The sequence below is a fragment of the Monodon monoceros genome, unplaced genomic scaffold, assembly GCF_005190385.1.
Source record: "Monodon monoceros isolate NGI ecotype Baffin Bay Population unplaced genomic scaffold, NGI_Narwhal_1 Super_Scaffold_11, whole genome shotgun sequence".
NCBI lineage: Eukaryota > Metazoa > Chordata > Mammalia > Artiodactyla > Monodontidae > Monodon > Monodon monoceros.
Genome location: NW_021703767.1, coordinates 133,078,324 through 133,091,093, shown reverse-complemented (window position 1 = coordinate 133,091,093; position 12,770 = coordinate 133,078,324). Strand labels below are relative to the sequence as shown.

At 43.8% G+C, this 12,770-nt stretch overlaps 2 protein-coding genes across 5 annotated transcripts in view; one reads left to right on the top strand and one right to left on the bottom strand.

Annotated features, from left to right (window-relative positions):
- OXNAD1 (oxidoreductase NAD binding domain containing 1) overlaps positions 1-3,434 on the bottom strand; it is a 58,518-nt gene extending 55,084 nt beyond the window's left edge. For all 3 annotated transcript variants that reach the window (XM_029214574.1, XM_029214575.1, XM_029214576.1), the window contains exon 1: positions 3,084-3,434. The gene's annotated coding sequence lies outside the window, so the exon portion shown is untranslated. The remainder of the gene's footprint in view (positions 1-3,083) is intronic.
- A 275-nt stretch (positions 3,435-3,709) lies between these two features.
- Positions 3,710-8,676, top strand: DPH3 (diphthamide biosynthesis 3). Of its 2 annotated transcripts, XM_029215512.1 has the most exons (3): positions 3,710-3,908; positions 4,420-4,494; positions 6,211-8,676. In XM_029215512.1, the coding sequence occupies exons 1-3, from the start codon at positions 3,801-3,803 to the stop codon at positions 6,274-6,276; spliced, it is 249 nt and encodes an 82-aa protein (XP_029071345.1). In that variant the 5' UTR covers positions 3,710-3,800; the 3' UTR covers positions 6,277-8,676. The 2 variants fall into 2 exon arrangements, with proteins under 2 accessions (XP_029071345.1, XP_029071346.1); XM_029215513.1 differs by lacking the exon at positions 4,420-4,494.
- Positions 8,677-12,770: the final 4,094 nt, after the last annotated feature.

The window sequence follows — 12,770 nt, the reverse complement described above, 5'->3', positions numbered from 1 at the left end:
TTCTTCTAAAGGTGATGGGCAACAACTGAAGGGTTTAAATAAACCAGGGGAGGGACGTGATCTAATTTACATTAAAGGATCACTCAGGCTGCCCTGTAAAGAACAGATTGCAGAGGGGCAAGAGTTGAAGCAGGAAGTTCAGTTAGGAGGCACCAGGCTAAGCGTAGATAGGATAAAACTCAGACAGAAGCAGATGAACATGGAATAGCTTTTGGAATTAGAGCCCTATCACTTGCTGATAGACTGGATGAGGTGTGAGCAAGCAGAGAGAGAAAGAAAAACCAAGAATGCCTCAAAGAGCATGAATGCACTGAGATAAACTCACAGAGCTAGCATGGCACCTGCTGATTTATAATTCTAGGTGCCAGTGAGGAAGCACAAGGGATCCTGGCATTTGGTAAGGGGACCCGAGTGGAATACAAGTTATAACAGAGTGCTCGACTCAGAATCAGCAGAACTGGGCTCAGATCTGACTCCTTTCTGCTTTCTGACCTTAGGCCAGTCACCTCTTCCCATTTATAAATGGGAATGACAACACTACCTCACTAGATTGCTGAAAGGAATAAACGTCCGGGGAAATACCTAGCAAGCAGGAGTGTCACTAAAAATCAACCCAAACACGTTATCCCTGCCAAACAATCTAGAGAGGCAGTGGGTTGATATTGCCAATAAACAACTCCTTAGCCTGATCTACAACAGCACTCATAAAAAACAGCTGCTATGACGTAAGTATGATCTAGTTCTAAATTCAATCTCACGCTAAGAATTTTGTCACTGTTATTTTCCAAATCAGCAGTGTTACAATTAAAAAAAAATATTTTTAAACCATAAATTTGTGATCTCAAGTGACTGTATAGCAACTAGTAAACTTGCTTCTGTCATGCTCTCAGAGTCCAAAGATGTTTCATTATATTATAAAATGTCTATTCCCTTTTAGGAATAAATGTAAAGTTTAGTAGTCATTGTGATGTTTTATTAAAAAATGCTGGGTGGCGTAAAATAATGCCTCACAGGATTGGCTACAGTTTTACTTTCCTCAGCACAGGATGAACTCAAACTGGCGGAATGATATGGGAAACCACCTCTGGCCAGACAAGGGATATGGCAACAGACGGCAGGCTGAAAGTGGTATGGAAGGCCAAGGAGACCCCCAAATCTAGGCCTCAAGGGAACCTGCACTGCTCTAGCAGAAAATCTCAGCAGTCTACAGAGTGCCAGGGCTGTTTGTTTAATCCAGCTTTGCTTCAAGCACCATCATATCACAGATGGCACTGAAGGTAATTAAGAGCCTAGTTTCTGGGGTCAGACAGGTCTGAGTGATCACCATAGCTTAATGTCACTTAACCAGCTTTGCCCCTTTTGGTAAGCTCCTAAACCTAAGCCCCTAAAGCTCACGTTTCCCAATGTTGAAGATGGGATTAATGATACCTATACCTCACTGGGCTGTTTCAATGACATGATGCATGTAAACCATTTGGTACAGGGCCTGGCACACAGTGTCAATTACTATTAATAAGTGGTTCATTAATAAGTGGTTCACTCATTTTTCTTTTTCCATTTGAGGTAATACATACTCAAAGAAAAGTTTGAAAATTACAAGGAAATTATAAAGAAAGATTATCCAACGACTCCTGAAACTTTTAGGATTACAAACCTCAATTTTAAGATTCCCCAGCAAATTGTTTTTGATAGATCCAAACTGTTTTCTAAAAGGTCTACCAATTTATAGTTCCATGAACCAAATATGACAGCACCCATTCCTGTACATTCAAAAATGGCTCACCTTTATTTTGTAGGTACTTATGCTCAGAAGCACTGAAGAACTAAAGAAAGTTCCCAACCTCAAAATGATCACTGGGACTACAGAATAAACACTGGATGGAGACTCTCTGTCCTCCTCTCTCCAAGAGGCTACCTGGGAAGTATCCGTGTCTGCAAAGATTCAGGGCGCAGCCTCTGAGCTATGTGGGCTCTGAGCTATGTGGGCTCTGAGCTATGTGGGCTTTCTCCTTTGCTCAGAGCAGAACCATCCCAGTTAACCCTCAACAAGTTTAGCAAATGTTTCCTAACTCCTGGGTAGATCTCCAATTAGGCAAACTAGAATGTTGGTGAAGCCTCTGAAATAATCTTCTACTAATCCCTTTAACATAACTTCTAAATTTTCTCCCAAAGATTCCTCTGCCTTTAGGTTTTCAAGCTTTAAAAGGGCTAAACCAGGTGGAACTTCAGCGTGCACAAAATTGGTAACTTCATGCAAACGTCGGAGTACGTGTACATAAATAAGCGTAAGGATGTGTACGTGTGTATATTATGCATATTATATAAATATAAACTGAATATCGTATATGTGATTGCTGAACCAAGTAAAACTCGTAATTTCCAGGCAAAAGTAGAATGTTGGATCTGAAAGGAATCTTGTAAATCATCTCTAATCCAACCCTCTTTCAGTCAGAAGAGGAAATAAGCCCCAAAGAATGTAAATGTCCAGCCCCCAGAGTTAGTTCCCAACGGTCATCTTCTGAGCCCAGATCTGCTTCTAAATAGTGGTTTTCTCACAGCATTCCTTCTCTACCAAGATTTGAATAAATGCCTAGTAATGGAGCAATACTCCCATGAAACCCCGTTTTACCAAGACAGGCACTAGTACTGCTTTCGAGACAAATCACTTTTTATTTGCATTTCCCATTAAGGTATACAAAGGCCTCATGGTAGTAACTCTGCATGCTGATGCCATTTCTTTTACAAAGAAGAAACTGTGGTTCACGCAAGTTAAGTAATTTGTTCATAGGCTTGGGGACAGACAGGCTCTTCATTTCCTAGGTGTGTGATTTCGGTCAAGATAGGTGACTCTCTGTATCTCAGTTTAAAGATTAATAATATGGAATAACATCTAAAGTCCCAGGGTTGATGGAAGAACTATACTTAGCGAAACACCTGATTGTAGTTATATAATATTATCAATACATGCTTGGCAAACACAGGACTAGAACTCAACCTGCGTAACAGATCTTGCTTGGTCCTTCCGACAACACAATTTAGGGCATTTGAAGACAATCTAGGGTGAGGAAGAGGCGGGGATGTACCTGAATAGCCGAGTGCAGCCAGAACTACAAGCTACGCGTCGCCCAGAGCTCACGGTCACTCGGTGAAATCACTATTCCAGGGGAGCTTTTCGTCAGTCACCGGGGAGGCAGGGAGGGACGTTCCGGAGTCCGAGCAGTTCCCGCCGCCACTTCAGACTCACAAAGCGCGCCCGCTTTTCCGCAGCGTCGCCGAGGGGCAAGATCGACGCTACCTAGGCCGGCCGCCGCCCGCTGCGGGGTCTGGTTAAGGCCTTTCTAAGGCCCGCGGACGTGAGGCAGGTAACCAACCCCTCAATAAAGAACCTCCAAGCCGCCGCCACCTCTGGGACTCAGTTCCCAGAGTAGGGACAAGCTCCGCCCCCGGCGCCGGAGAGCTTCCGGTGTTCCGCCACGTGACGCAGCAGCCGCGCGAGCGAACCTCACATATTATTGGTCGCTGCCGTCCGATGGGCGGGGCGGGGCGCGACCTCCCGGAGCAGCCACCTCCGTCCGCCCGTGTCTCCGCCCCCTAGCTCCTCCATCTCCATGGTGACCGCTACCCGGTCACCCATTTGACCTCAAACCCTGAGTTGCGTCATTGTCTCTGAGCCGGAAGCGGTCATTCCTGCGCAGGTGCACGGCGACGACGTCCGGCTGGGCCGGCGCCCTAGAAGTTGGACCGGCCCCGGCCTGGGTCGGACGGGCGGAGGTGATAGACGTCTGCTCGCCCCAGTAACGATGGCGGTGTTTCACGACGAGGTGGAGATCGAGGACTTCCAATATGACGAGGACTCGGAGACGTACTTCTACCCCTGCCCGTGTGGAGATAACTTCTGCATCACCAAGGTAACTCGGGGACCCGCCCGGCGACTCCTCGGAGCAGGCGCGCTTTCGCTCTGCCGAGTTCCTGCCGCCGATCCACGCGGCTCATAGTTATCCACGCCCTTTTTTATCCGTTTCTGAATTCCCCCAAATTTGATACTCCGCGCTGTCGGCGGCATTTGGTTCTGGCCTTTAGTCGGGCCGGAGCGGGGAGGGGAGGGTGTGGATGGCGCCATCCTTCCCAACTTAAGCTTCCACTTCCTGGGATACTCCTTTGGAGGAAGGTATGTGTTTTTGTCTTCCCAGGGGTTTTGAGGCGACTGAACCTTGACTCACCCTCCTGGGTGTTTATCCCAAGTGACGCTTCCAGGGAAGAGTGGGGCTGGCATTTCTCTTGGAAGATGCTTTTGGTCCTCACATGCCTTGTGGGGAGGCCAGCCTCAAAGGAGCTTGCCCACAGAGGTGGGAGGGTTTGGGAGAAGGAGATCGCCAAGAGAAGACTTTGCTGACCGTGCGGTGTTCGATTTTGTTATAGGAAGATTTGGAGAATGGGGAAGACGTGGCAACGTGCCCTAGCTGCTCTCTCATTATAAAAGTGATTTATGACAAAGTAAGGAGTCAGATTTTAAAAGGTGGGGGAGGGTTGCAGGCACCTAGAATAGTCTGCCTGTGATAGGTAGGTGCAGAATGTTTTCTAATCTTGTGCTAGGTAAATGCTATGTTTTTTAAAACAAATTTTTAAAACCATTAATAAGCAGCTGTATAGTAAATTAAAATTTTAAAAGCTCAAATTGATTAACTGTTTTAGCTTTGGAGAAGGCAATAAAACTGTTCTGTATCTAGTGAATATTATGATTACTTATTAAATAGAGGAAAATAATTATAAAGATTATTTAATTGACAGTTTATTCCTCCCTTATTTAATAAGCAATTAAAATTGTTTAGAGCTCTTGGACTTATTTTGAGGGAACATTTGTATAGTATCTCTTACCTGGCTTATACATCGCACTCTGCATTATCTTGTTTGAGATGTAAGTCATAGTTGCAATTTTACAATTTTCATTTTAGTCTTTAGTTGTCCTGCTGTTTTCACCCACGGATATTGACAATAGAAAACAAAATAAATGCCCACCCCAACTTTTGGTCAGTACTTTGAATGGAGTCTTAACTTCATAAGAAGCTTAACATTCTTTTCTCTGGGTTTTGGTTTTTGTTGTTGTTGATATAATTGTCATATAACAAAGCTTAATATTCTTAAGGATGAACTCTAAAATGAGTATAGGCAAGGTGGGGGAACAAGGCACATACCTCATGACATAAGCAGGCTATAATTTAGACGACACTTAAGAGGTTTACTGATTTATTCTTGCATTTAAATGTGTTCTGGAACAAAAAGAAAACAGGGTAAGGGTGAGCGGGAGTGCTGGTATGAGAAGAGATTGCAATTCTAAATCGGGTGATCACGTACTGTAGGCTGTTTAGTAGCATCCCTGACCTCTACCCATTAGATGCCAGTAGCACCCCGCAGTGTGTCAACCCAGAATGTCTCCACACATTGCCAAATATCCCCAGAGACAAAAGCAACACCTCCTCCCCGCTACCCCTTGAGAACCTTGTGTTAGAGCAGGAAGGCACAGGGCCATTTTAAAGAATATGGAGCATCGTGTTGGTGGTGGACCATAAACTCCGAAGAACACAGTGGGAGGGTTCCAGGTGCTGGGCAGGAGTCAGAGATCAATAGGGACAGAATACAGGCTGATCCTTATGGGGATCAGACTGCAGGAGATGAGGGGTAACCTGGGAGGCAGAGGTTTCTTGGGCTGGCTGGTGTAAGCCAGGCTAAATCATCAGAGATTGAACTTCATTTACAAAATAGCTAATTTGCAGATTATCTATGTTGGGAAACATAAAGAGCTATCCCTTTAGTTGAAAAAAGTAATTACTTTGAAGAGGGCAGGTATTTGAGTGACCAAATATTGAAGTGGAGAAGTAGTAGTGCAAATAGTAATTAATACAGAAACTTAAAAGGTGTGACGTCTGTTTTATAAATGTGATTTCTGAGAAATGGGTGCTCTGTAGTGACGAGGGACATGTTTGTTTATAAGATAAGATGCATTAAATATGAATTCAGGACTAAAAACTGATACATTTTTAAGATTATGATTCTGGTGCTGGCATTGACTCATTGAACAAGAATGAAGTGATAGAGCAAAGGAAAAACTTAGATTAGCAGAGCTGGATTGATTCTGTAACAAAATGAGTTTATCTTTGATGCATCTGTGACACAGACACTCCGTGATTAATATAATTTCTTGTTCTGTCTTAGGATCAGTTTATGTGTGGAGAGACAGTCCCGGCCCCTTCCACCAACAAAGAGCTAGTTAAGTGCTGAAGCAGACTTTAGGATTCCAAAGCCTGAATTTTGGGGAATGAGCCAAATTGGAAAAATCAAATGCAAAGTCACTGGCTTCTTCATGGGCACAGTCATTTTGTAGTTTGGTGTTCCATAGAGTGTGGATTCTTTCCATCGGCTGCCAAGTTCATCTCCAGTTGAAGAAGCAAGTCCACCACATGACATACCCGGATTTTGTGCCAAAACTTTGAATTGGATGGGCTCTTAATTTTCCATCCGAACTTAAAAGAAGATAATTTCAAATCAGTGCTTTCTTTCACTCAATTTTGTTATTTTTATATCTTACACATAATTACTTCATTATCTGACAACAGCTTCATCTACCTCAAAGTCATTAGGATTCTTTAATTTTAAAAAAGATTTTATTTTTTAGTTGGTTATTAAGATTATTAAAATCAGCCCTTTCTTTGTAGTTTGACATCAGCTCTGCTGTTCTAAACTGAAGGAAATCAGTTGCCTTTAGTCAGTCGGGACTGTACCTTCAGTTGGCCAGGCCAGTTTTCAAGAGCTGGCCATGAGTCAGATGTCTGTGTTCCGTTAAGCATGTCATTTCCATCATACTTCATACACTGGGTTCTGGTCATGGTGTTAAAGAGAAAATATACTGAGCTCACAATTTGTCCAGAGTTAAAAGGTTGTGAGTAAGAAGAAAAGTCAAAAAGTGAAATGGTCAAAGAATATGGAATTTCCTTATCAATATTCTGCATGTTCCTTGAAAATCAGGACAAGATAAAAAGAAAAACAGCCAAAGAAAGTGAAATTGGTAACGGAGGAAAGGAGAAAAATATGCCTACTTTTAGTAAATTAACTGCTTGAGTGGTTACAGACCAAGAAACATTTCTGAATCTGGGTTCTTGTGCGTGTATTTGTTTTTAGATAAGGCTAAGGAAATTTCACTCTAGGTAGGGGTTAATGTCAAGTCTTCATGGCTAGCGGCCCTGCTTTCAGCATTACCACCAAATCGAGTTACTAGTCCTAAAAGGTAAAGCTTCGACAGCAACTCTTGTATTTGCTGAGGAGGAACTTAAGAATGAGATGCCTGTTCCAATTAAATATGCCCCTGAGGGCACATCTAATAAGCCTCTATAAGGTGCAACATTCACTCTTGCCCTGGAGAAAAAGAAACATACAAAGATAGGCTATCAGTCTTCCTTTGCTACAGCCCTGAGAATAGCAAGAAATAGAACCACTTGCACAGAAATGCCAAAATTCCCTTTATATACACACCTCTGCTGTGTGTACATAAAGTTAAACTCACCTATGTCTGGTGGGTTGCTCTGTAAATGGCTTCTGCAGTTAGTAAAATAGCTTGCCAGCATGTGAGCATTTTATTACTAACTGGTAAATGTGCAGCATACTCATTGGGGGTTTAAATTAAAACAGGCCAGTGGCCTTTTTTCCCCTGCCAACAGCATGGCTATGTGAAGCCATTAGGCTGAGACATAAATCACCAAAAACTGTATGCCAGAACTGCTTGGTACATTATGTGAAGCATACGGCATGTTGATGTGTTGAGAAATCTCATCGCTGTTTGGGACACTGACACCCCAGAAGTAATCCACAGTTGCTTTGGAACGAGTGACGGCTCAGGGGAACAGAGCAGGGTGTGTGCTGACTGGTGGGGATGAGCTACAGAGAGAAACGAACTGTCCCATGCTCAGATCTGATGGTTTCGTAGGTACTGGTAACTGATGATGAATTTCAAACAAGAACAGACATCCTTGATGCCACACTGTGAGCGTAGAAGAGCAGGAAGAAAAGTTGCCCAAGTCCAAACGTCCCAGGAGAAAAGCCAGCGCCACTGGCGATTGGTGATAATCTGTGATAACGGGAATGATTTCATTCCAAAGCAGCTGAGTTGCTAAATCTGTTAACTGCAAAAGAACACATCAGGATTTAATCCTGTGTTAAGCAGAAAGTAAAACCAGGGTCTTACAGATATGACTCGAGGTCAGTGTGGTGTATATGCCTTGTTTAGCTTCACAGACATTTCAGAGACCCTCTGAGGACTGAGTTGTAATCCAGGCTCTGTCTCTTGCTACCTTGGTAATCTTTGGCAAGACCAGTGGATTCCTCATCCGTACAATTACGAGACTGGATCAGGGTATTTCTAAACTCAGTACTATAATTTCAGGCTTCATAGTTTGCAGGAGCTGGAATGGTAATTGAAACCTTTTTAAACTAAACACGAGCTGAAGATGAATTACAGAGAAAGACACTCCATTCTTCAGTAACGCCATGTCAAAGGATTCTGCATATACTTTAGTGTACACAGTCAGAAACCTTTTTATTGGAAAGCACCCAACATTTTTGACAACTGTACGTATTAATTTATTACCAGAATAAATTGTATTGGCATGCTAAATAAAGCCAGATTATTTACATCCATTTGTTTTCATGTAGTTTTTTTTCCCCTAAATACGAACATTATGTATTAAAAGGTTATAATGTGATTTTTATATGAGGTAGAAATCTTTAACCCGCTTTAGAACTTTGTAAGGTTTCTGTTATGGACAGTACAGTTTTTAAGTAGGAAAGAAATTGCCACTGTTTCTACTGTTTGGCCACATGGGTTTCAGTTCTGGATTTTTATTATTAGTTGGAAAAAAATAGCTTTGAAGTAAGCGGCAGAAAGGCAGATACAGTTGACTGTAAGTAATTCAGTTTATTGCTGGGAAGGAAGGCTGGTATTTAAGACTGATGATCAGTTCTTACAGTGCTTTGAGAGCCCAGCTCTAGTTAGGGCACAGTTTGAATCTCAGTTCCTCCACTGTGATCTTGGACAGGTTTCTTTTTGTATCTCTATGTCCTGGTCTGTGAAATGTAGACCATAATAGTACCTTTTCCCCAGCGTTGCCCTGTGGATTCCTTCATTCAGCAAGGGTCTGTGGAGTGCTTGCCACATGGTGGACACTAAGTGAGGAAGACAGGTAGGTTTCTGCCATCGTGGAGCTTCCTTGCAACTAGAAGAGAGGAAATAAGAGAACAGGCTGTGTTTAGGGCCCAGGAGGAAACAAACCATGTGATGTGATACAGGTGCCTTTCTAAAGAATAGATGAAAGACTTCTCAGGTCTGGCACCTTTTCCGAGACCTGAAGGATGAGAATGAAGCAGCCTTGTGAAAATGATTACGTTAGCTAATGACTAAAACATTTAGCACAATGCCTGTCATGCGTGCAAAAACAAAAAGTTATCTACTCTAATACCGAAAGGAATTCATTGTTTTGAGCACTGACAATATTATTAGAATAAATACGAAAAGTGCAAAGTATTGGACACCCTTTGCCCACACGTACTGAATCTCTCTGGGCTTGGGTTTTGACAAGCCCTCCAGGTGGTTCTGATGCAGCTAACGTTTGAGAAGCACGGGTTGAGCACCGGCGTTCGAACCTGGCAATGCACTAGAACCACCTGAGGAGCTTTTAAAAGCCGTGCTGCCCAAGAGAGGCTGATTTATTTGGTCTAGGTGCAGCTTGAACGTCAGGAATAGTACAGTCTCCCTTGTGATTCTAACGTGAAGACCAAGCTGAGAACCAGTAGACGCAGCTGGAAAAGAAAATTCATAATCACAAAGTAAGAAGGATCCGGTTTTTTCAATGGTCACACCTTGTTTGCACGTGAAACAGGAGTGGGCTCAGTCGGCCACTTGCTTTGTGTCCAGACATACAATCAGCCTTAACAAGTGACCGCAGAGCTCAAGCTGGGCTAATGACCCCAGTGGGAGAGCCCCAATCTGGGTAGCCCCCTAGCTGCGCCCCCTGCTTAAACAATCACATTTTCCCAGAACACACTCTGGCTGCTAATTACACACCTTACAGAAGTGACAGCTTCTGCATGTGTAAGTAATTAGGATTGCTTTAACTCCATTCCCTACTTCCTACAAAGCAAATTGCTCCTGATTACATACTACATTGGGAAACCATTTTACAAATTATTCCTTCTTAAGAGTTTAAAACAAAGGACACATGAAAGGGACTTCCCTGGTGGCGCAGTGGTTAAGAATACACCTGCCAATGCAGGGGACACGGGTTCGAGCCCTGATCCAGGAAGATCCCACATGCCGCGGATCAACTAAGCCCGTGCACCACAACTACTGAGCCTGCACTCTAGAGCCCGGGAGCCACAACTACTGAGCCCACATGCTGCAGCTACTGAAACCCGTGTGCCTAGAGCCTGTTCTCGGCAACAGGAGAAGCCATCGCAATGAGAAGCCTGCACACCACAACCGAGAGTAGCCCCCGCTCACCACAACTAGAGAAAGCTCACATGCAGCAACGAAGACCCAACGTGGCCAAAAATAAATAAACAAATAAAATAATTTATATATTTTAAAAAAGGACATATAAAAAAGAAATCACAGTTAAAAATACTAGCTCACAAAATTCTTAAAATGGGGGAGGGATATCCAAGGAAGGCAGCCACCTTGGTCCTGGCAAACGAGGGGTATTTGATGGGGCAAGGGGTTCCATACGAAGTGACTCCCAAATAGAGGTGAATGTCTAGTAAGGGGTGGGGCATCTCAGTATGTGGCACAGAGCCCAGGCACTCCTTCAGGGGGTCAACACTTGGGACTGAGACTGGCAAGCAGGACCCAGTCACTAGGCAAAGATTTGGGGCCAGACTTCATTTTTAGAGGGGAATTGAGCTCTTTCCTGTACGTTTGGGCAAAGATTAACGCCAAGACTGAGGGTGCGGAAGAGGGGAAACAGACTCTTAATGGGCACCACCTGTGTTCTAGGCTCTTTCCATGAGGGCAGGACAGGGCACCCAGGGACACCCCAGAGGGCATTGGGTCCCAGTCTACTATCCCAAATGGCAGAACCTGAACTATTACTGTAGCCAGCAGGTATCTCTGAACTACCAACTGGTGATGATGAAAGAGTGAACTGGCGAGGGTGGGGGCTTTGGACCATTTAATGAGATTAAGTGAAATAATACACGTAAAGCAGTGAGCACAGTGTTTGCCCATAGTAAGAGCTCAATAAAAAATAGTTTAATCGTACTTATTTTTTGCTCTATCAGAAATGACCCAAGACTTATGGTCTGAGGAACTTGCCTGAATTTAAAGGTTAAGACAGCACGGAACTCAGCCATGATGTGTCGGGGGTCAACCCAGAAAAGCAAAAGAGCCACGAGCAGTAGAGGACGAGGGATTTGTCTGAGGGTTAGGCTTTATGTGGTTGTGCGAGCGAGAAGGAGGCATCAAGGCTGTTATCTCTGCGTCTGGTCTTGAGACTAAAGTAGCTACACGTCAGCCAAACTTGGTGTGAACAAAAGAAAATACAAACTGGAGCTACATCTGTCTCTCCCCACTGCCAACCTTGACTCAGTGGGTGATGTCTGTAGGAGGCTGGCACCCTTCCCCAGGGAACTGCATAAGTAGTTGGCGCAGAACAAGGCAGAGATGGCAACAGTGTGTGTGAGCACCCACTGACCTGCTGCCCTGCTCCAACCTTCCGAACATAAAAATATGTCTGCTGCTTTCCTTCTCATTTCCAATGTTTTTTTTTTTTTTTTGGCTGTGCAGCTTGCGGGATCTTAGTTCCCCGACCAGGGATTGAACCCGAGCCCTGGCAGTGAGAGCACCGAGTCCTAACCACTGGACCACCAGGGAATTCCCTCATTTCCAAATCTTGCACAAAATTTCTCTGGCGGTCGATGCTCACCCAGGACCATACAGAGAAGGGAATTCTGCAAAATGTAGTCCTATAGTCCCAGTTTAGCCGATTGCCACCATGTTGGGGAAGCCGAGGCAGGGGTGGGACACCATTTTTGTTTTTAAACAGGTAAAGTGATAATAGCATGACGTCATTTAGATCACACTGTGGTGTTGATTTCGTTATCCCCATGTTAACTGAAACATTAGATCAAGTCAGCCTCTCTTGCTGGCCAGACATCAGACAACAGTTCCATGAGATTAATTTTTGCTACACTTGCGTTGTGAGATGAGCAAGGTTTTGGCTGTGTTTTCTGCATTCAAATTTAGAGCAATGTCATTCTGGTAATAATAGGTTAATATTTCCAAAGTCTGCTCTATATATCCACATGAAGGGATTTATTAGCTCTAATTCTAGAGAGAGATGGGACATATGTTCATACAATGTCATTCAAAGTGAGATGTAATACCCCTGGGAACCTAGACTACCCCCCCCCCCACGCCTCCCCTTACTGATGGGTCTGGTATCCTGGTTGCCGGAATTTGGGGATGATTCGTTTTGAGTGTTTTTATTGCAACAAATTCCCTGATACATTTCAGTGGTGTCCAACAGTTTGTTATCCGGACCATTTCAAATCAGGTGAGAAGCTCACACGTTAAGTCTGACATGATCTGCATGGCCAGGCCTGAAAACTTGAACTTTGGACCTTGAACAGAATCTGCCAGATATAGTTTTTATATTCCTGGCAAAATATGGCCTACTCAGGACTTGTCCATCTAGCTTGGCTAAGCACTCGTCATATGATGCTGAGGTCAA

Bases quoted from the DNA above. Each gene is read 5' to 3' on its own strand.
- DPH3 (XM_029215512.1), top strand. From the start codon at position 3,801: ATGGCGGTGTTTCACGACGAGGTGGAGATCGAGGACTTCCAATATGAC. The intron at 3,909-4,419 runs GTAACTCGGGGA...ATTTTGTTATAG, and splicing joins ATAACTTCTGCATCACCAAG to GAAGATTTGGAGAATGGGGA. The intron at 4,495-6,210 runs GTAAGGAGTCAG...GTTCTGTCTTAG, and splicing joins TAAAAGTGATTTATGACAAA to GATCAGTTTATGTGTGGAGA.